Genomic DNA, 20,013 nt, shown 5'->3' with positions numbered 1-20,013 from the left:
CGTGATGAAGCAACTGAGTTGACAGATTATACTTTGCTTTGAGTTGGGGGATAGTGGGATCAACATATGTACCTACATACATACCTTTCCTGGTACATACCCTAATTTGCATACATACCTTTCCTCCACTTAAAATTAGGAAGGGCTCCTGAATGGAGTAGGGTAATGGGAAAAAGCAGAGAAGGAAGTCAGAAAAATTGTAAGGATACCTTCACTAGAAAGGTTAAGAGACAAAGGGAAGGCAGGTAGAAACTGCAGCCTGGAAGTGGGGGGTGGTGTTGATGTTGCCTTGGAGACTTTGGACCTAAGGACTGGAGTAGGTCATGGGTAGTGAGGGAAGGGCTTGAAATGTTTCATTCTCTGAAGGTCCCAGGATTGGAATGAGATGTGACTTTGGCAGAAAGTTAATAACTAACCTGTTTCCACAATAGATTTAGATATTTGGAATTTTAGAGCTAGAAGAGACCCAAATCATCTTGCCCAACCTTGAGCAAAGTGACAGGGTCAAGGGCCCCCAGAGATTTGTTGGCAGATCCAGGCTTACATACCAGATCTCCTAATTTTTCTAGCCAGCACTATCCCCTGTCCTGCTGCTGTCACTATTGTTCCTACCTGCTGTAATGACACTGCAGGGCAACCTTTTGCTGAGCCAGTGATTTATATGAAAATACTTCTCAGGGACCTTTCCACCCTGAAGATTCTAGAATCCTGAGTCCTGTTGTCCGTTGATACTGCTCCGATATCAAGCCCCCACCAAAGACCCAGGGTTGGGTAAGGATTGCAGAGTGAGAACTGGATACCAAAAAGGTATCTTGGTAGGACAGCGTTGTAAGCAGATGGGTTCTCTGTGGTTTGACTCCTTTGTCCCCTCTAATTTCCTGGGTTTCTTTCTTCATTTTCCCCACAGGTGCTCCTGGAGTCATCTTCTAAACCAGTCTTTTGTATAAGTAGTGATGAGTGAGGGGTAAGGTTGGGCAGTGACCAGCCAAAGATCCTGGTGTCCTGGCGTGTGGTTAATCTGTGCCACATCCATTTAATGTTTGGGGAGAAAGAGATTCTCCAGTCAAAGCAGAACTCTGAAGAGGGGATACCTGCTGTCTGAGCTCCCTTACCCTAATCAGTTACTGACTCGGCTGGGTTTGTGCTTCTTGGGCCTGGATCTCCTGTTTCCTATACCTAGGTACTATGAATGGGACATTTAAACCCAAAAGTTCAGAGGGAACTTTGTTTTACCCAGAAGGAACTGAGGTCACAGGGGGAAATGCCCGCAAATAGCTAGTGACAAGGCCGGATGTGTCCTACAACCAAAGATTTCCCTAATATTGTACTGTCCAATCTGATAGACACTAGCCACACAGGGCTGTTGAATACTTGAAATGTGGTTAGTTTGTACTGTATGTGTAAAATACACATTGGGTCTTTTTTTTTTTTAAAGATTTATTTATTTATACACACTCCGGGGTATGGGCCAGAGGCACGGGAGTGTGAGAGAATCTACCAGAGACAGAGCAGGGAGCAGACCAGGCAGAAGGACCAAAATGCACTGCTGAGGGGAGCAGCGGGCGAGACAGGAGAGGTCTGTGGCACCATGTGGGATGCTCCCTGGCCAGCTGGAATCGAACGGGCGCCGCGGCACTACGCTCAACCCGCTGCGCCACCTGGGAGGCCCTATGCATTGGATCTTTGAAGACTTAATATGGAAACGAGAATATCAAACATCTCAGTGTCTTTTATATAGATTACTTTTTGAGATAACAATATGTTGGATATATTTACATTAAATAGGCCATATCATTAAAGCTAATTTTACCTGTTTCCTTTTTATCTTTCGTAATGTGGCTGCAAGAAAATTTAAATTGCATACATGATTTGAATTATTTTTCTTTTGGACTGTGTTGCTCTAGCAAAGGTCAGGAACCACATGAATCAGGGTGCTGGGCAGCGGGGGGGAGCAATTAGCCAGTGTCCTGGGACCCTTGAAATTTCCTTGATGTCTCCCTTGTCATTATAACTGGTTGGGGGGTTCCCTCTCAGTAGAATGGGAACCAGGCGGACCTGCTAAGTTGTGAGGTTGGGGTACACAGACAGGAAAGACCTCTCTAGGGCCTGTAAGAGGTCATTGCTGGAAGGTAAGCTTCTAGGTCCTATGTCTGGAACTCAGAGTGGGAAACCTTCATGGGGGGAGAAAAAAATTACATTTAATTTCTAATTAGGTGGTATGGCCTACTTCAACTTCTTGTTCCCTGCTGTCTAGAAAAAGAAAGACTCTCTCAACGCCACCTCCACTAGGCTTTTCTCAGTCCTGTCCCCAATTAGGTGTGTGTAGAGGTAGGAGTGGGTTGGTGCCTTGGTGCCTTAGGCCCACGTGCCCTGGAACAGAGTTTTCTCTCAGGCTGCTACAACTTTCTTCCTAAAGCTATATTTAGGTGTTGGTCTAGGGAAAAGGATGTGAATTTTTCAGGATCCTGTTTATCCAGGAGACCCACACCCCCCACCTCACAGCTGTCTGTCCTCTGTACAGTCTGGAACTTCCCCTTCCGTCCTTCCCTGCTTTATTTTGGGCACCCAGGCCCTAGAAAGGATACAGTATTTACCATTGAATCCCAGCACTTGTTAGTTGTGTGACAACTGCCATTTACTTACTTCTCTGAGCTCTATTTTTCTCGTTTGTTAGACATAATGATACCTACCTTGCAGGGATGTCGTGAGGTACAAATGAGGCAGTGTGTATAAAGTGACTGGCCTTGGGCCTAACAAGTAGTTGCTTCTTTGAGGCCTTTAGTTAGCCACTGGCCAAGGCTGCTGCTGTAAGGATAACAGGAAAGAGCCCAGTTGCATGTGATGTCTGCTGCTGTAATGGATATTGGCTGTCGGGAGGTGATGGTGCAGATTCCCGTCCCTTTGTCCTTTGTGTTGGAATCTTAAATCCAGACCCAGCTTGGCTTGGGCACCTCTTACCAAGCTGTCATGTTCCCAGATGTACCTCCTTACACACCTAGACCTAGACCTATCAGGAAAACAACAGACTGTGGAGTCTAGCTTTCACAACCTTATGTAAACTTTTGTAAAATGGGGATAATAATAGACCCATCCATAGTAATGTTATGAGGATTAAATTAACTGAAACTTTATTGTGTAAAACGGAGCTCCTGGCACATGGCTAACTCTCAGGAGTAGCTATGGTCACTCGTTGGCCATGCCTGAACTGGAGACACAGGAAGAGGCTCTGTTTGAATACCTTTTTTTCTCTCTCTCTGTTTCTGTTTGCAGCAGCAAGGTGGAATACAAAGACCCTGTGCTAAACACCCCTAATTCTCTGGGAGGGGGTTCTCACCCCTGAAAACAGCACCCCACCATGTTTAACCTCATGAAGAAAGACAAGGACAAAGATGGCGGGCGGAAGAAGGAGAAAAAGGAGAAAAAGGAGCGGATGTCAGCGGCAGAGCTGCGGAGCCTGGAGGAGATGAGCCTGCGACGAGGTTTCTTCAACCTGAACCGCTCCTCCAAGCGTGAATCCAAGACTCGCCTGGAGATCTCCAACCCCATCCCCATTAAGGTAGCCAGCGGCTCCGACCTGCACCTGACTGACATTGACTCTGACAGCAACAGGGGCAGCATCATCCTGGACTCGGGCCACCTCAGTACAGCCAGCTCCAGTGATGACCTCAAGGGTGAGGAGGGCAGCTTCCGTGGCTCTGTGCTGCAGCGGGCAGCCAAGTTTGGCTCCCTGGCCAAGCAGAACTCACAGATGATTGTCAAGCGCTTCTCCTTCTCCCAGCGTAGCCGGGATGAGAGTGCCTCAGAGACCTCCACCCCCTCTGAACACTCTGCCGCCCCATCCCCACAGGTGGAGGTGAGGACTCTAGAGGGACAGTTGATGCAGCATCCTGGCCCAGGCATCCCTCGACCAGGGCCTCGGTCCCGAGTCCCAGAGCTGGTAACTAAAAGGTTCCCAGCTGACCTACGCTTACCACCTGTGGTGCCTCCGCCACCCCCTGTCCTCCGGGAGCTAGAACTGCAACGTCGGCCCACTGGAGACTTTGGTTTCTCCCTGCGCCGTACAACCATGCTGGACCGGGGCCCGGAAGGCCAGGTCTTTCGAAGGGTGGTTCACTTTGCTGAGCCTGGTGCAGGCACCAAGGACCTGGCCCTGGGGCTGGTGCCTGGTGATCGTCTGGTGGAGATTAATGGGCACAACGTGGAAAGCAGGCCCAGGGATGAGATTGTGGAGATGATCCGGCAGTCCGGGGACAGCGTGCGACTCAAGGTGCAGCCTATCCCGGAGCTCAGCGAGCTGAGCCGGAGCTGGCTGCGGAGTGGCGAGGGACCCCGCAGGGAGCCAGCCAATGTGAGTGTTTCCCTGGGCAGCCGGGTGTGAGCAGGGGTTGGGAATGCTGGCATCTCCTGTGATTGTACCTGGGTGGATGGTTGGAGTGCCCAAGAGCTGAGAATCTAACAAGTGTGTACATAGCGAAACTGTGCCATTTTTTGGGCTCCAGGGACAACTTACCTGGTCTGTAAGGAGGAGTCACCTGGGGTGGGGTGTGGGATAATAAACAGTGTACAAGCTTCATGATACAAGGGTGGATTAGGGGTTTGGGCACCACATTTCTGAGGCCTAAATTGGCATGGAGGCCAACATGTGCCACTTCCAGATATGAGAGACAGTCTGGGCTAAAATAGAGTATTTCCCTGTAATTTGGATATTGGAGGTGAAAAAAAGACAAATTATTTCAAATCTGGGATGTATGCTGCTTAGTTGTTACTCCTAGGGAGATGACCTGAGACCTCCTTTGTAAACCACAGTAGTTGAGATTTTTATCCCAAATGGGACCATTGTAGGATTTGAATCAGGGGAGTGGCTGGCCTGATTTATAAAGATCACCTGGGCTCCAAGAGTCTTTACTACCTCTCCTAGATGAAGAAAAAGCATGGCCTGGAAAAGCAACAGGGACCAAGCCCTACAGAGATAGGTAACTAACTGTCTCTGAGACCCCAGCTGTTATCCTGCCCATGCAAAAGGGGTATGGATGGGATTGACACAGGCGGGGAGGAGATTCAGATTAGGCATATGAGCAGGTCTCTAGGGGATGGAGCTCTCAAACCTCAGGGGTCTGTTGATAGGGTGGAAACATACCAATTTGGAATCTTCTGCCTGGAGACAGAGCATGAAGGACAAGTGGGCCTCTGGCCATCCCTCTTTCCCTCTGTGGGTTTTAGGACTGTCCAGATCTTGCCCCTGCAGCCTGATCAGTGCACAGCCTGGCCAGGACCTTTCAGCACTAAGCGCCCCACCAGATGTAGCGAACTCAAAAGTGGGAGGAAATGCTAAGGAAGCAAGCAGAGTCCTGGACCTGGCTTTTTGCCGGGAGGGAAAGAGGATGCTCAGGATGACTCTCAGCCTAGCAGCATATTGGGCCTGGAGGGCCAGGAGTGGCAGGGTCAGACTGTGGCAGGAAGCACTGGAGTTGGGTCCCAGACCTTCCTGTTCTCTGGGACTGGTTGGGGTCAGGCAGCTTTGTTAGACAGGAAGAGGTATAGGGAGTGAACCTGTTGTGGAATCCAGGGGAGGACCACACATCAGGCACCTACTATGTGTTAGTCACCAGGCTAGATGACCTCAGGGAACCCCAGTGTAGAGAGAGTGGTCTTTATCTCAGAAACAAAGATTGTACTCTGTTGTATTGTCTGTGTACTTTTTCCCAGATGGAATTTTAACAGATGGAATTTTCTTCTTAAAGAATGACTCCCCTGGGGGATTGTTGCCAGCTCCCTGCTGAACCACAGTATAGGCCCCCTTGGGGCCCTGGGCCTGGCATTCCAGATGCTGTTTAGTTTTCTCTTTATAGCATAGGAATCATCCTGGCATCTCATATTTCCCAGCCACCCTCCCTTCCTAACTAGTTGCTTCTTCCCCATCCCTGGGGAAGTGGATGGTTTAGCTGTGGAGCTCTGGTGGATTCTGCGTTACAGCTGGTATCCCTGAAAGGCTGGCTTGCCCTCTCCCCCTTGGGGCATGCCCAGCTGGCACCCAGAGGGCTTCTTCTACAGACTGATGCCTGGGTGATCTGGCAGGGGACAGAGTAGAAAACCCCATCTTCATCTGTCTCGAGGACCATCTGACAGGACAAGAGGCATAGGCTGAGAGAAGCCCCATGTCTTTTCCTACCCAGTGGGTGGTGGGGGCTCACACTACAGCAGAGAGGAGCAGAGTGAGCCCAGCTCCTGGGGACAGACCCCGAGCGGCGTGGGAGTGCTACAGCCTCTTCTGCAGCTCTCATCCTCTATCTTGTCCTCTTCCTCCCACTCTGACTCCTGCTCCTTTCTTGGCAACAGTTCTAATCTCAGTTCCATGCCAAAAAAAGAATCTTCCCACCTCCTCCAGGCTCCTGGGCGGGGTACCCTGACAACTCTAGCCCCAGAGGGACAGCTCCTGGTGGCCACCCTGCCCGCCAGGCCATCCATCAACTGTGTCTACACGTTTCCTGTCCCCAGGGAGGTCAGAGGGAGCCGGCTAGCCATCTGTTCTCTTTCTGCACACAGATGGGAGCCAGGCCCTGTGGCTCCTCTCCATGGCCTTTCAGAAGGTCCCAGGAAGAGCCAGCCCCTCAGGTTTCCTTCTCCGGTGGTGTGGTCCAGGAGGGGACACCTTCTTCATATGTCCCCATAGCTTCTAGACGAGGTTCCAGTGGGAGTAGGGGTAAGCCACATAGTAGGGTGGATTTTAGACCTGGTAGAAATCACTCATCAGGTCTGAGAGAAGTAGCTCTTTCTTCCACGATCCATCTTTCTACTCACCTACCTATTAAACATTCATTGAGCTCGTACTGTGTGCTCTGTTCTGGGATCCAGTAGTGAGCAGCAGATAATCCTGGCCCTAGAGAACTCATAGTCTAGTGGGGGAGATGGTCAAGTAGTGGACACTGACATGATTGTTTGAAAATGATGGGGGCTGCTACAAGGTCCTAGAGAGCACAGAAGAGGAGCTTCAGATATAGTCTTGGGAGTAATGGGAGCAGGCGTCTGGGTATATGAGTAAAGGGAAGGCAGGTAGAAGGGGCAGGCTGTAGTGGACATACACCAAGGCCTAGAGATTAGGGAACAGGCTGGGGGGATAGCGTAGGGGGAATGTATATCAAGAGAAACAGCAGGAGAGGCAAGCAGGGGCCAGGTCACCAAGGCCCTTGTGAAGCAGGCTAAGGAATGTGAACTTTCACCTGAGGGCAAGGAGGCAGTTTAGCCAGGGATTGTAGGAATATATTTTAGAGAATCTCTCTGACTGCTCATGGAGAATGCTTTCAGGTGCAGCAAGGATCGCTGTGGGGAGAATAGTGGGGCGTTATAGTAATCCTAGCAGAATGAATGGAGGCCTGAATTTGGGCAGAAGCAGTGGAGATAGAGGTATAGCTGTGAGCTCTTGGTGACTGACTGGTGTGGGAGGGGAGGAGGAGAAGAAGGTCAGGTTTCACTGCCAGGTTTGGGGGCATGTTAAGTTCTTTCCTTTGCTCCTCGGGGAATGTTTTGGGGGCATCTGTTTTTAGAACAATTATTCTTAAGTTTCCTAAAGATGAAGAGTTCTTTGCATCTGGTGAGATTAGGGGAGGTGTTGGTAAAGATGAGGATCTTACCTCCAGTTTCATGAGTTTGGGTGGAAAAGTCAGTGCCTAAGGGGTGAAAGCTAGGTGGGGATGAGGGCTTGGGAGAGAGGAGAGCTGGTCCCTGCTGTTTGTATCCTCAGTGGGCTTGTGGCAGACAACTGGGTTGTCTGGGAAAGTAGGTTGTTGCCATGGAAGTCAGAAAAGTCCACTACACACTGGCCAATGTGAGTGTCCTCCTACTCCAAGAGTCGGAGGAGATGGCCAGCATGGGCACCCTTACCCACAAAGCACTGCTTCCTTGAGCTTTTGAGGATTGGGTGGGAGAGTAGAGGGGTTAAAGGAAGGCTTCTACCCTGCCCAGTCAAGTCTGGTTCCTTGGATCCTCTGGCGCTGTCAGCCATTTGCCTGAGATCTCTGACATAGTTTCTTCTGCTGGACCTTGAAGTTTATACTCAAAGGTTGTAAAATTTGTTATTTTTAAAGGTTTATTTATTTATGCATACATGAGCTGGGGTGTAGGCCAGAAGTGTGGGGGTGAGAGGATTCACCAGAGACAGAGCAGGGAACAGAACAGGCAGACTGACGAAATACACTGCTGAGGGGAGCAGCGGGCGAGACAGGGAGGTCTACTGCGCCATGTGGGTCCACTCCCTGGCTGGGATCAAACTCGTGCTGCAGTGGCTGCGGATTGCTTCATAGCGCTGACCTTGCACCACCAGGGAGGCCCAGGTTGGAAAGTTCTTAAGAGGTCATCATGTCTGTCTAAATCACCTCCGTGTTCAGGAGAATCTGGGAAAGGTCATGTTAGAGTGGAAAGAGCATGGACTTTGGAACCAGAAAGACCTGTGTTTGAGTCTTAACAGAGTTACCAAACTTTTGACTTATTCCCTTGTTTTTTCACTTATTTCCTTAAACATTTTACTTATTCCCTTAAGTGTTTTTTTAAAGATTTATTTTTATATATGCATATAAGAACTGGGGTGTAGGTCAGAGGTACAGGTGTGAAAGGATCCACCAGAGACAGAATGGGGAGCAGAACATGTGGATCTACTGAAATATGCTCCTGAGGGGAGCAGCGGGCGAGACAGAAGAGGCCTGCTGGCCGGGGATTGAACTCACGCCACAGTGGCTGGCGATAGCTTGATAGCGCAGAGACTTTAACCCCTGTGCCACCAGGGCATCCCTTAAGTATCTAATGAAGTCTGTTAAAGGACCAGGTACTGTACTGGACACTGGCAGATTAAATAAAGCATCTGTCCTTGAGGAAACATAGACCTAAGTAAAGAAATGGAGTCAAGCACCATAACTGCTATCACAGAAGTCTGTAGGGGTAGAGGGGTGTTAGGAGGAAGTGGCCACTTCTGTCTAGGAGTGACAGAAGGGGTGACCATTAAGAGGGGCCTTAGAGAGGAAGTGAACCTTGATCTCTATAAATAGTCTTATTTTCTATCTTTCCCAAATTTGAGAAGTCTCACCAGAGAATGATGCACTCCCAATTAAGTCACTATCTCTGAGAAGAATAAGATTGGTGCTAAAAGATGGCTTGTTTTTTATTTGGTATACTGTATTTTGTGGGTCTTTATATAAGATAACATGTTCCTGTATAGGGTGCGATCACCAACATAGCAGGTATATGCTTAAGAAGTATATGCTTAAGAAGATTGATACCCTTTCCTCTTTCCAGTCCCTGTAGATATCTAGGGAAGATAATTTTGCAGGCTCATAAATTAATCCTGTTGCTCTCCCATCCTTGCTCCTGGTGAGATTTTCTGTCCAATGGGGTGCTCCTGTAGCTCTATCCTTAAAGATAGCCAGTTGAAGGGAGAGATGGGACGCTGAGTACACCTTGACTATTCCAGCATCTTAGAGCCCAGCTTCTGAGGCCTTCAGGCATGGTCATTCGTGGCCTTGCAGGAGACAGGCCAGTCAGGGTTGCCTGCATCTGAGAGAAGGGCAGGGGCTCTGTGCCACAGTGAAAGCCTTAGACTGCTAGGCAGAAACTATATGCGCTTCATTAACCTTGTTTCCAGAACTCTGGGTGCTGTCAGCAGTGGGGCCTGAAGAATTCCAAAGAGTATGGAGACTTGAAATTGTAGTGCTCCCAGGTTGGCCAGGTCTGCTTCTGAGCAGTGGGTTTGCTCAGGGGCTTTTGGTGGTGGTGGAACAGCTGAGTGCGGCCTGGGCTTCCTGGTCTAGAATGCTTCTGTTCCTAATATTACTCAAATGACCCTTGAAGGGGTTTTTGCTTTTTGTTTTAAATATGAAAATTTTCCTTCATTTTGTGCCAAAGCTTCAGGCACCTCTGGCATCAGAGTCTCATCATCAGTCTCTCATCAGAGCCCTGGCTTGGGCGCTCAGAGTGGAACCCAACAACTAAGTCTTTTTGGTAATGATACCTACCCTCTGGTGGGTTAAAAGTCTTTGGAAGCATTCTGGGGGCTCCTAATCTAACATGGATTAAGAACCAGCAGGATAAAGTATTGCACTAGGTCATTTCTGTCCTGCTAGGTCTCTCTTCTCTGTCCTCAAAGACATCATTCTGCCTTTTCCTCAATGAGATGTTAGATGAACTGTAGCCCCAGAATGCCCTGGCCACCCAGCCTGTGGGTGCTGGGCTCAGTGCCCAGACCACATTGAACTGGGTGTGGGTACATGTCATGGTCATTGGTTGTTTTTGCTGGCATAGCTTGGAGCCCTGATGTGGGGGCAGGGCCTCAGTTGAGTTAGTTTGCCCTGGCCCCTTCCGGCCAGGCCAGTACCCCTCCAGCCCACCCTGATACCCCTGGCCACCCTGCCCTCTGCTCCCTTTTAATCTCTCTTATTTACTTTGAAATGGTTCTGGAAAATACCAGATATGCAAACACTGAGACTGGGGGTGGGTGAAGAGTAGGGTGAAGGGGAGTTTGTGGCGGGTGGGAACACAAGTATTTTAAAAATGCTGCAAATCTCTACAGCGTTTCCCAGAAACCACAAGCACGCGTTCTGCCTGCCAGCAGGGCTCCCGCCACCCCACTACACTGAGCTGCTGGATTCTCCTCACTGTAGCCTGGGGTGGAGAGCAGCATCTGTGGGGGTGGGGACCAGTGACCCAGTTGACATAAGGGCTCCCCTGCTGCCTGGGCAGGCTGCCTGGCACCTCCATTGTCAGTTTTGGGTACCGGGTACGGATGTGCCCAGGCATCCAGCAGCACTGTGGGTGCCCAGCATGCCAGACAGGCACTGCAGAGAGTGGAGTCTTCATAGTCCCCCACTTCCTGCTGTGCAGTTTGAGGGGGGTGGGCAGCCAACCCTGGAGTCGTGCATGGTGTTTGACATCAGCTTTTGTTGTGTTAAATACAGGGACAGTGTCAGCAAAACTTATTTTTTCAGTTGTTGGCCTAGTTTGGTTGGGAAGCTATTTCCTTAGACCTGGGTCACCACTCTGGCTCCTTCATCTCCTCCCACATGTTCCTCAATGTCAGGGCATGGCACTCTGCCCTGGCACAGCCTCTTTGGGCAGACCCTGGGGCAGGGAAGGATGTAGGGTGATTGCCCAGCATTCTGTGTGGCACCTAGTATGATGCATAGCACATATATGCTCCCTAAGTGGTATCCAACTGGTCTGGTAGATCCAGCTGAACAGAAATGCTTTGAAGGAAGGCCATGAAAAGTAACAGAAAGGATGAGGATCCTCACTGGCGTTCACTATACGTTAGGCCCTGTTCTAGGTGTTTTTATATATTAACTCATTTACTTTTCCTAAGCACCCTACCAAGTAGGTAGTGTAAGAATCTCAATTTCACAGATGAGGATACTGGATTACAGAGAGATTAAGGTTAAGTAAGATGCTTAGGGCTTCACCGCTGTTTAGTGATTGGTTAGGATTTGAACTCGGCATCAGTCTTGCTCTATACTGGTGTGCTGGCTTGGGGGGCGGGGAGGGTAGCACCTGGATGTCCATAGGCATCTACTGCCCAGCCTGGGGACTGACCCTTTTGACTCCTGCTGCCCCTCTTCTCAAGGGCCTCTTCTCAGAGGGAAGGGGGAGCCAGAGTGACTTGTTCTCTGGATTAGTCAGAAGAAGTGAGCCCAAGGGGCAGCCAGTGGGATTTAATCTTGTAGGAACCTGGGGAGGTACTGAAAAGGGGGGCCCAACAGAAACTGAAGAGAAGCAGCATCTCTCTGGGAGCGTTTGGATGTGGTCTCCTACAGGTAGTGGAGGGGTGTACTTTTCCCTCTTAGGCCTTACCCCTCTAGCTCCTGGAGGGAAGGGGTGTTGCCCCTCGCCTTATTATCCTATCAGTACTGATTTCCATTGCACCTGGGTTGGCAAGGGCCCCAGAGAGTCACCTCTGACCAGGAAGAGAGGTGTTGCACAGGGGTTGGACACTGCTGTTCCCAGGCATGCATATGGGGATGTGGGTGGGGGGGGGGTCGGGGGAAGGCCCAGCAGAGGGCCTAGCAGGCAGTGGCGTACTACATGGCGTTCTCTTTGGCTTCTACCATTGAGTCCCTGCAGTTCCTTTTGCCTGTGGTGCTTTTCCCTGCCCACCCTCATACTCGTTGGCCCCAGTTTGAATATCACTTCCTCTGGGAAGCCTTCCCTAATCCTCTCAGACCCTGTCAGGTCTGCATCCCGGCCACATGCCATCATTCTCCTTCATAACACTCATCAAGAATTTCCTTAATTAGTTACCTTATTATTTCCCCAGTGTTGGAACACTTTGTAAGTGCATATTTGTTGAAGGAAAGACAGTGGTTCTCTAGTCAGGACCTGGTTTTCCATTGTGTCCGGTTTTCCTCATTTAGTGCAGTTTTGGGCCCTAGAACTCTCCCCTTTCCTCCCCTCTGGCCTTGGTGACATGTCTGCAGTATATAAGCATGTTCTGCCTTCTCCTCAACTCAGATTCTTGTGTGCCTGGGCACTCGGCGTCCCCCACGGAAGGCAAGGAAGGGTGGGCTGTAGGCCTAGGAGCAGGAGCCTGGGGATGGGGCTCCAAAGGAGGGTCCTGAGGACTGCCTGCCCTGCCACTGGGGTCCCCAGAAATGTGCCAGGTTGGGTGAGAAGCAGATTTGGGGTCACATGGGACCACACAGTGTTCCACCCGTGGGACCTTAGAAGAATGTGCCTATCTTACTGGCTGCAGGTCTCTGAGGGGATGGAATGTTGCCGGCAGGACTCAAGTCTTCCTCTTCCCTCTCCCGCTTTCCCTGCGCTGCTGTGTGCTGGAATGTCAGCAGGCTGGGAATTTTCACAGTAAGGATTTTTCCTAGTCAGAGCAACAGATTCCAGCTGGTGCCTGGGGACAGCTCCTGCGTGGACAGGGGCTGTTGGAGAGGGCAGGGGGAATGCTAGGGCAGCCCGAAAAGCTCAGTTCCCATTCTCTCTGGCAAACATGTCTCCCCTACTGGGTCAGACCAGGGGCCCCTGAGCTTCTGGAGCTGTGGGGTTCAGGAACGGCAGTGGGAGGCCTTGGGGGCCAGAGCTTCCACTTTATTGAGGAGGGGACATGGCTGGCCATATCCCAGAAGACCTCACTTCCTCCAACCAGTACATGAGTCAGGAAGGGGAGCTGCCTCAGATTCCATCCTCAGGTTGGGCTATGTCTGCCAGACTCAGGTTCTCTGGTCTGTGGGGCCACCCTGCTTTGGTAGGAAATGGCATTGCTGTGTTTGTCACCTGTAATTGTCCTTCACTCTGTGGGCCCCACAACTACTCCAGAGCCTGGCTCCCTCTCTTATGACCTTTCTGACCCCTGTGCCCTTTACCCTCTGGTTTCAGTTCTACTAGCGCCTCCCTTCCAGTCCCACTTCTGTAAAGAGCTGACTCACTTCCTCCCTCCCTCACCAGCTTCCCTCCCTGCCAGGCCCTTGGGTGAGCAGGGTATCCACAGAAAGAGAGTATCTCACAGGGCAGGTCCTGAGCTCTCTTCTCTGGCAGCCGTACTGTGAGACTGCCCCAGCATCAAGGGCAGAAGAGGGCAGGGTTTGGGAAGGGCAGGAGGGCCATGTCGGCTGTAGGGAAGGCCAGGTGTGAACATCCCTGGGGCCTTGACACTATCAGGGCAGGATTTCGGGAATCCTTGAAGAGCACCTGCTCCATTTCACAGTGTGGAATTGATTTTGTGGGTAAGAAGATGCTGCCCCTATGATCAGGAAGCCTGTGCTTCCTCTAGAACAGAAGACATCTGCAAAAAGATAGCTCTCAGCCCAGAGTGGCATGGGCTAGAGGCCAAGCAGTGATGGCATCATCAGGCAGCATGAGATAGTCATGACTCCCTGTGACACCCAGTCTCATGCCCAACCCATCACATTAGGGCAAGGTGTCTGGAGATCCCAAGGGAGCCTTTTTGATGAGAACATGGTGAGGGGAAGGGTCTGATACAACTGTTAGTTCTCTTGCCCCTTCTCACCCCTGCCTCCCTCCTCTGTGGGCTGGTTTGATTGTGAAGCTGATTGCAGAAGCACTGGCTTCAGAGCAGTGAAAGGCTTCCTCCCTAGGTAGCTGGCTTCTACCTTGCCCTGCCAGGAGCTGTCCAGGCTGTGGGAGCCTGTGTGCCTGGCACGTCAGTCACTGGGGCACCAGCTTGTGCTGGGCCTGGCACAGCCTTGCATGCTTCTCCACGGGTGACCTAGGTTACCTAAAGGACAGGCCCAGGCTAAGGTTGAGTCCCCACTCGCTTGGCCATGCATCAAGATCAATAGAGGCGAGAGGGAAACTGGGCCCGCAGCCTGAGCAGCCTGGGGAGACTGCTGCGGTCTGTCTTCCTGGAATCAAGTGACCAGTAAACAGTCCTCTTCCCCTTAGCACTTGGCTTTGCCTTGCAGAGCCCCCATTGCTCTGGCAGCCTACAATGATCCTGATTCTTGCCTCAAGATTTCTGGACAATGCCTGGAATTTCTTGCCTAGGTGAGGTCGAGGGCAGCAGGCAGTAATGAGACTGAGGCTCAGAGACGGTGAAGAGCACCAAGATGATCACTCCACCCAAAATGCCCTCCACCTCCCTTGTGGGAGGTGAACCACCCTGTGCACGCACACAGATACTGCCTGCATTCCTCTCCCAGGGCTTCTGTATTGTTCCCTGCCTCCACCCATCATTACTTGGCCCTGACCTGACAGCTCTGTGACAGGACATCCAGCTTAGAAATAGCTTGGGGCGCGCACACACACACACACACACACACACACACAAACGCATACACACACACCACTGCAGAATTTATTTTGGGTTGTCCTTTTCTCCCAGGCTCTTCCAAAGTATTTCTGCCATCAACTCAGTGTCCTTTTAACCATCTCTCACTTTCTCTGTCCTAGGAAGGCTTGCTTCAAACTCTGGGGCAAGGGAATGCAGTTTTTCTGCTTTTACAAGGCCTGGGAAACCCTTCCAGTCTCTATGTCTTTTTTAGACTACTAGTTTTGAGGTCTCTCTACTGTGCCTCTTAAAAAGTGCTCCTGCTATAAAGGATCCCCCCACCTCCTTGCCCATTTTCTTTAAAGGCAAAAAAACCTGCAGCTCTTATTGTTGCTGTAGAAACAGATGCTTGGCAAATATGAAGTTGGATGGAAGGGCTGTTTTTGGCTGTAAGAACTGCTTTCAGCTCATTTGGGGAGAAGAATGATGAGGGTGGCAGCAAAGGCAGACAAGTCCACAAATAGGGAATTAAATATGATTATGTGTGTATTGTTAACACACTGATCTGTGTTGGGTACACCATGGACTCAGAACTACAGTGCCTGGGTGAGTTTGGGCAACTGATTTCTCTGTACTTCACTTTCCTCATCTGTAAAATAAGAATAATAACAGATTGTGGGCCTCCCTGGTGGCGCAGCGGTTGAGCGCTGGGTTGCGAAGCTGCCCGCAGCCTCTGCAGCGCTGGTTCGATCCCCGGGCCGCAGGCGAGGGTCCCACATGGCGCACAGACCTCTCCTGCCGCCCGCTGCTCCCCTCAGAAGTGCACTTTGTCAGTCTGCCTGTTCTGCTCTCCGCTCTGGCTCTGGTGAATTCTCTCACCCTCCCGTGCTTCCGACTATACCCAGTGCTTGTATAAATAAATAAATAAATCTTTAAAAAAAAAAAAAGAAGAAGAACAGATTGTAAGGTTGCTTAGAGGATTAAATAAATCAATACAAACAAATCACTTAGAGTAGTGCCTGGTATATAGAAAGAACCCAGAAGGGAATGTTATCACCATTATTAGTCTGACCCCTTGGGAAACACTTGGTACCTGGGCGCTTGGGCCCTCTGCACAAGAAATACCATAAGCCTAAAAATGACTCAGCTCTGCTCATGGGGTGTGGGGAGAGGCTTTGCTCTCCTCCCCAGGATGGTGCTTTTGCTCAAATCACTATTCAGGTAATATGTATGTAAGGCCGAAATAGGTTCCTAAACTTACTTGGAACCTCAGAGTTGATAGCTTTTGCCTTGCGCTCTCACTCTAGTCTATAGTTTGATACCAGTTTTTAAAATTGTGCTTTTTTTTTCCCCCTGAGACTCCTCCCAGTCACATTCTTGGCTGATACCAATACCTTTGGAATAGCAAGCTTCTTATTACTTATTTAATTTTCAGTTGAATGAGCTCTACTTTTTAATGGTTTCTCTACAATTTATTTTGTTTCTTCACCCCTGCCTTGCTTCTGATAGGGCTAAACAGGAATTGAGGATGGCATTGAGACACACACAGAGAGGCAGCCCTGATCTGCCAATTCTCTGATCTGTCATTTCATCACACATAGGAACTTGCTATCTACTGTAGCAAAACCTCTCAAATTCCATGCCTGTGATAGAATGTGATATTGCTGAGATCAGTACCCTGGTCTCTTGTTCCCCCACGGATCCCCCATATTGTTTGAGCCTCACTAGCATGTCAAGCATGCCTGGAGTCCTTTCTTCACCATGTCCTCCTCCCCCTCTTCCTCATTGGTTCATTGGCAATACAGGGAGGTGTCCAGTTATCACCCCCACTACCCCAAGGCAGAGCGCCTAGAATGCTGCTCAGGACAAGGCTTCATTGGCCTTATTTGCCCTTGAAAGTACAGAGTTTTGCTGGTACTTCTCTCTCTAGGAGCACTAACATCAGATGAGTCCAGCAGGCCGTGATGCGGGGAAGCCCTCAGGCCACTACATTCCAGATGACTTACCCATGCATGGTCCAGAGACTGCAGAAACAAGGCACGATTGTGTGACACTGAGGGGCTTTCTCCTAGGCCTGGGGTGTCTTGGGGTGTGGGCTGGCTTCTATTCAGCCTTGAATTTTCAGCCCCTCTGCATCTGGCTTCTGCTTCTAGGCTGGTATTAAATTGTGACTACAGTCTTTTTGAGGCCTGGGGGTCAAGGCTAGGCACATGCAGACAGGAGTAAGCAGACTCTGGGGGTTGGAGGCAACACCTGAAGGAGTCTTTGGCAGGCATGGCCTAGATAAGCTAAAAAGGGGTCCTGTAGACCAGACCAGTCCAACAGGACATTCTGCAAAGATGGAAATGTTCCCTAGTCTGGGCTTTCCAACTTGGTAGCTAAGAACCACATGTGGCTATTGAGCACTTGAAATGTGGCCAGTGAGACAGAGGAACTGAAATTTAAATTTTATTTGATTTTAATTTAATCAGATGTATTCCTTAATGTTTCAATTCAACTTTAATTTAAATAGGCACACATGGCTAGTGATTACCATATTGAACAGTGCATCTGGGGTGCTCTTGAAAGCCTGTCTCCTCTTGTGGTGCCCCCTCCCCTGCCATGAGGCTGAGAGTGGTGACATTTTCTCTTCCTTTCAGGAAGGAAGACTTGTCCTTGGCAATTTCTACACTTCACCAACTCTGGAATCCTAATGCCCCAGGGCCAGCAGGTCCCTGGCCATGTGCCACCACAACTGGGGCAGTTTCTGCACCTGGCCAAGCATGTTTTCTGCCCAGCTTTGTAACACACAGGTGCTTACATGCCCCAGTGGATTTGCCAGGCATATTAATGTGGAGGTGGTAGGTTGGTAGGAAAAGTAGAAGCTTTTGCTTTTTCCTTATTGCTTCTATGGAGATGGGGTTTGTGCTTTATTTTTACTTAAAGTGTCTAGAAACAGGCCCAGTCGGGTCCTGCAGAAGTGAACACAGATGGTCGAACATGTATGTAATGTTCCATGTTTGGAGGCACCTGAGTCTTGTCTAAAGAAGCCTTCCTGATGTTGAGAATAAGTACCACAGGCCCCCAACTCTCACACCCGGAAGACCTTACTGATCTTTTATTTAAATCAATGCGGCTGGCCCTTAAACAGGGTTTCCTTTTTTCTGCTGTGGAAGTAGAGAGGAGTTGTTGTTTATGTGAAGAAGAAAAGAACAATACTTCATTATGCTTATTCCTGCATGTCTGCCAGAGGGGGTGGGGATGGGAATATCATGTATTTGGGAGACTCAGGAGTGTTGCCAGTCTTGGTGGGATATGGGGTAGCAGTGTGGAGGGTTTTGCGAAATCATCCTTAAGGCTTGCCCCTGGCTTTGGGCCTTGTGGGAATTTGACAAAGCAGGAGTAATTTGGAAATCCCCTGCAGCTGAGACTCCTCAGGGAGGAGCTGGCTGCTCTAACTGCCAGACAGGTGGTCCCTGCGGGGAGCCAGGACCTGACTCTTACAGGGGGATGGGCTTCTGGTCTTAGCAGAGAGAAGTCCAGCCATCCACACTTGGGCTCTGCGCCCACAATATGGTGTGGTGTCTGTCACTGGCCTCTGAGCAAAACTTTGAGTATGTGAAGACAGGCACAAGAAGAGTACCCACACTGCCTCGGTGGCCACCGCTGGGGCTGACCATCCTTTCAGGATCGCCCAGACCGCTCCCCACCACACAGGCCCAAGGCGTCCCTAGAGTCTTCTACTTATTCATTTTATTCCACCAGTGAGCATTTATTGAGCACTACTATATGCAGGGGCAGCTGTGGCCGATGTGGATGTAGCGGTGATGAAAACAAATCAATCTGCGCTCAGCTTTGCCTCTCTTTGCCCTGTCCCCTGTGGGCAAGACAAGAGGCCATCTTGTGCAAGCAGCCCCCTCAGCGCCGAGCTCCCGCGGGACGCCTCGTGGGGGTGGGGCAGGGAGGTGAAATCCCTGGGCTTTGAGGGTGCCGGCGGCCGGTGAGAAGGAGGCGGTCGCCCTCTGCTGGGCTCCAGGGGAGCTGCAGGGCGGGCACTGCCCCGCGCTCCTGACGCATGTGCGGGCCCGGCCCCTCGGCTCCGCCCCTGCGCCGGCGTGCGGGCCCCGCCCCCCGCGGCGACTCCCCCGCCCGTGCTGCCGGTGTCGGGGCCCAGCCTGGGCGTGCGCCCTTCGCCACCCGGGTTTTTCTCTCAGCCCTCCTTGCCCTCCCTGCCGTCATCCCTAGGCTTCTTCAAGTGGAGTTGCCCTTGTCCGTTTTGGGATCTACTGGTCATAGATGCCCAGTATTAATTTTTTTTTAATATTTGGTACCTCAAAGAGTACCTACCGGTCCTTATCTACTAGCACAGTTACTAACAAGAGAAAATATTTGTCACACACACAGTGCCCTTCCCCCCCCCAAAAAAAATTAAAAGGAATGAAGCATGGCTCGTACTTCCCAGGAGAGGGAAGGCACTGGTGCTGTGCAATCTCTGATGGCCCTGGGAGAGACTGCTCTCCCTGGATGGGGTGGGGAGGGGGGGCGCCTACCCCAGGGAAACAGGAGGCCCGGGCCCTCCCCAGCCCTGACAGCTGAGTGTTTGAAACAGGACTGGTCTGCAGCTTCCCTGAATGAAGCGTTCAAATAGTCATATTCCATACATTGCAAGCTAGTGATGCAAAGCACTATGCAATTAGTACTCACGGAGATCAGCTTTTGTAGTGTTTTGGTTTTTTTTTTTAAGGAGTTTTGATTTAAAGGGGAATTTGGTTTAGAGAGACAAACAGGGTCAAAAGAGTATTCTTTTGTTAAGATGTTGAGAAGTACCTCAGTCTCAATGTTTTCCTGCCTGGCTCCCCCTAAGGCAGCCTCCCTCTGTCATCCTTTTTTTGGATAGTGGCTTCACCCTGTGCTCCTGAAATCTTGGGCTTGAAATCTTCCAGTCTGTGGTTCCATTTCCCCACCGCCCCCCCCCATGCCCATTTCCCATCCTCCCCTAGTGACCACCAACATGATTCTCTTGCATCACCCTCTCTTCCCCATCCGCTGCCAAAATCCTAGGGCAACCCTCCTGTCTTTCATCTTGCCATCACCTTGACTTTCTAATGGTCGTTCTGCTTCCCTGGAAATCCTTCTGTTACATCAGCATTCCTAAGCACAGGTTTAATTGTGTCCCTTCACTCTGCTGAAATCTTCTGTCTCTCCTATTGTTTTCCAGGCTGCTGGGGGAGTGGAAGAAGTGGCTGAGCCTCAATGATCTGTGTTCCAACCCTGGCTCTGCCAGTCATAACTTTGTGACAGTAGACTAGCTATCCAACCTTTGT

General features: G+C 50.5%; 1 protein-coding gene across 6 annotated transcripts in view; it reads left to right on the top strand.

Moving 5' to 3' along the window:
* Positions 1-20,013, top strand: part of MYO18A (myosin XVIIIA) — a 93,933-nt gene that overhangs the window by 6,791 nt on the left and 67,129 nt on the right. For 3 of the 6 annotated variants that reach the window (XM_037494640.2, XM_037494643.1, XM_037494642.2), the window contains exon 2: positions 3,271-4,348. In XM_037494640.2, the coding sequence (XP_037350537.1) occupies positions 3,356-4,348 (993 nt within the window). In that variant the 5' untranslated portion in view covers positions 3,271-3,355. Of the gene's footprint in view, positions 1-721; positions 808-834; positions 1,181-3,270; positions 4,349-20,013 lie in introns of those variants that run through there. The other 3 variants (XM_054689682.1, XM_037494641.2, XM_037494639.2) reach the window with 2 other exon arrangements.

This window comes from Talpa occidentalis, unplaced genomic scaffold, assembly GCF_014898055.3.
Source record: "Talpa occidentalis isolate TD23 unplaced genomic scaffold, MPIMG_talOcc4v2.1 talOcc4.7, whole genome shotgun sequence".
Classification (NCBI taxonomy): Eukaryota; Metazoa; Chordata; class Mammalia; order Eulipotyphla; family Talpidae; genus Talpa; species Talpa occidentalis.
This window is presented reverse-complemented; position numbering and strand designations above follow the sequence as displayed.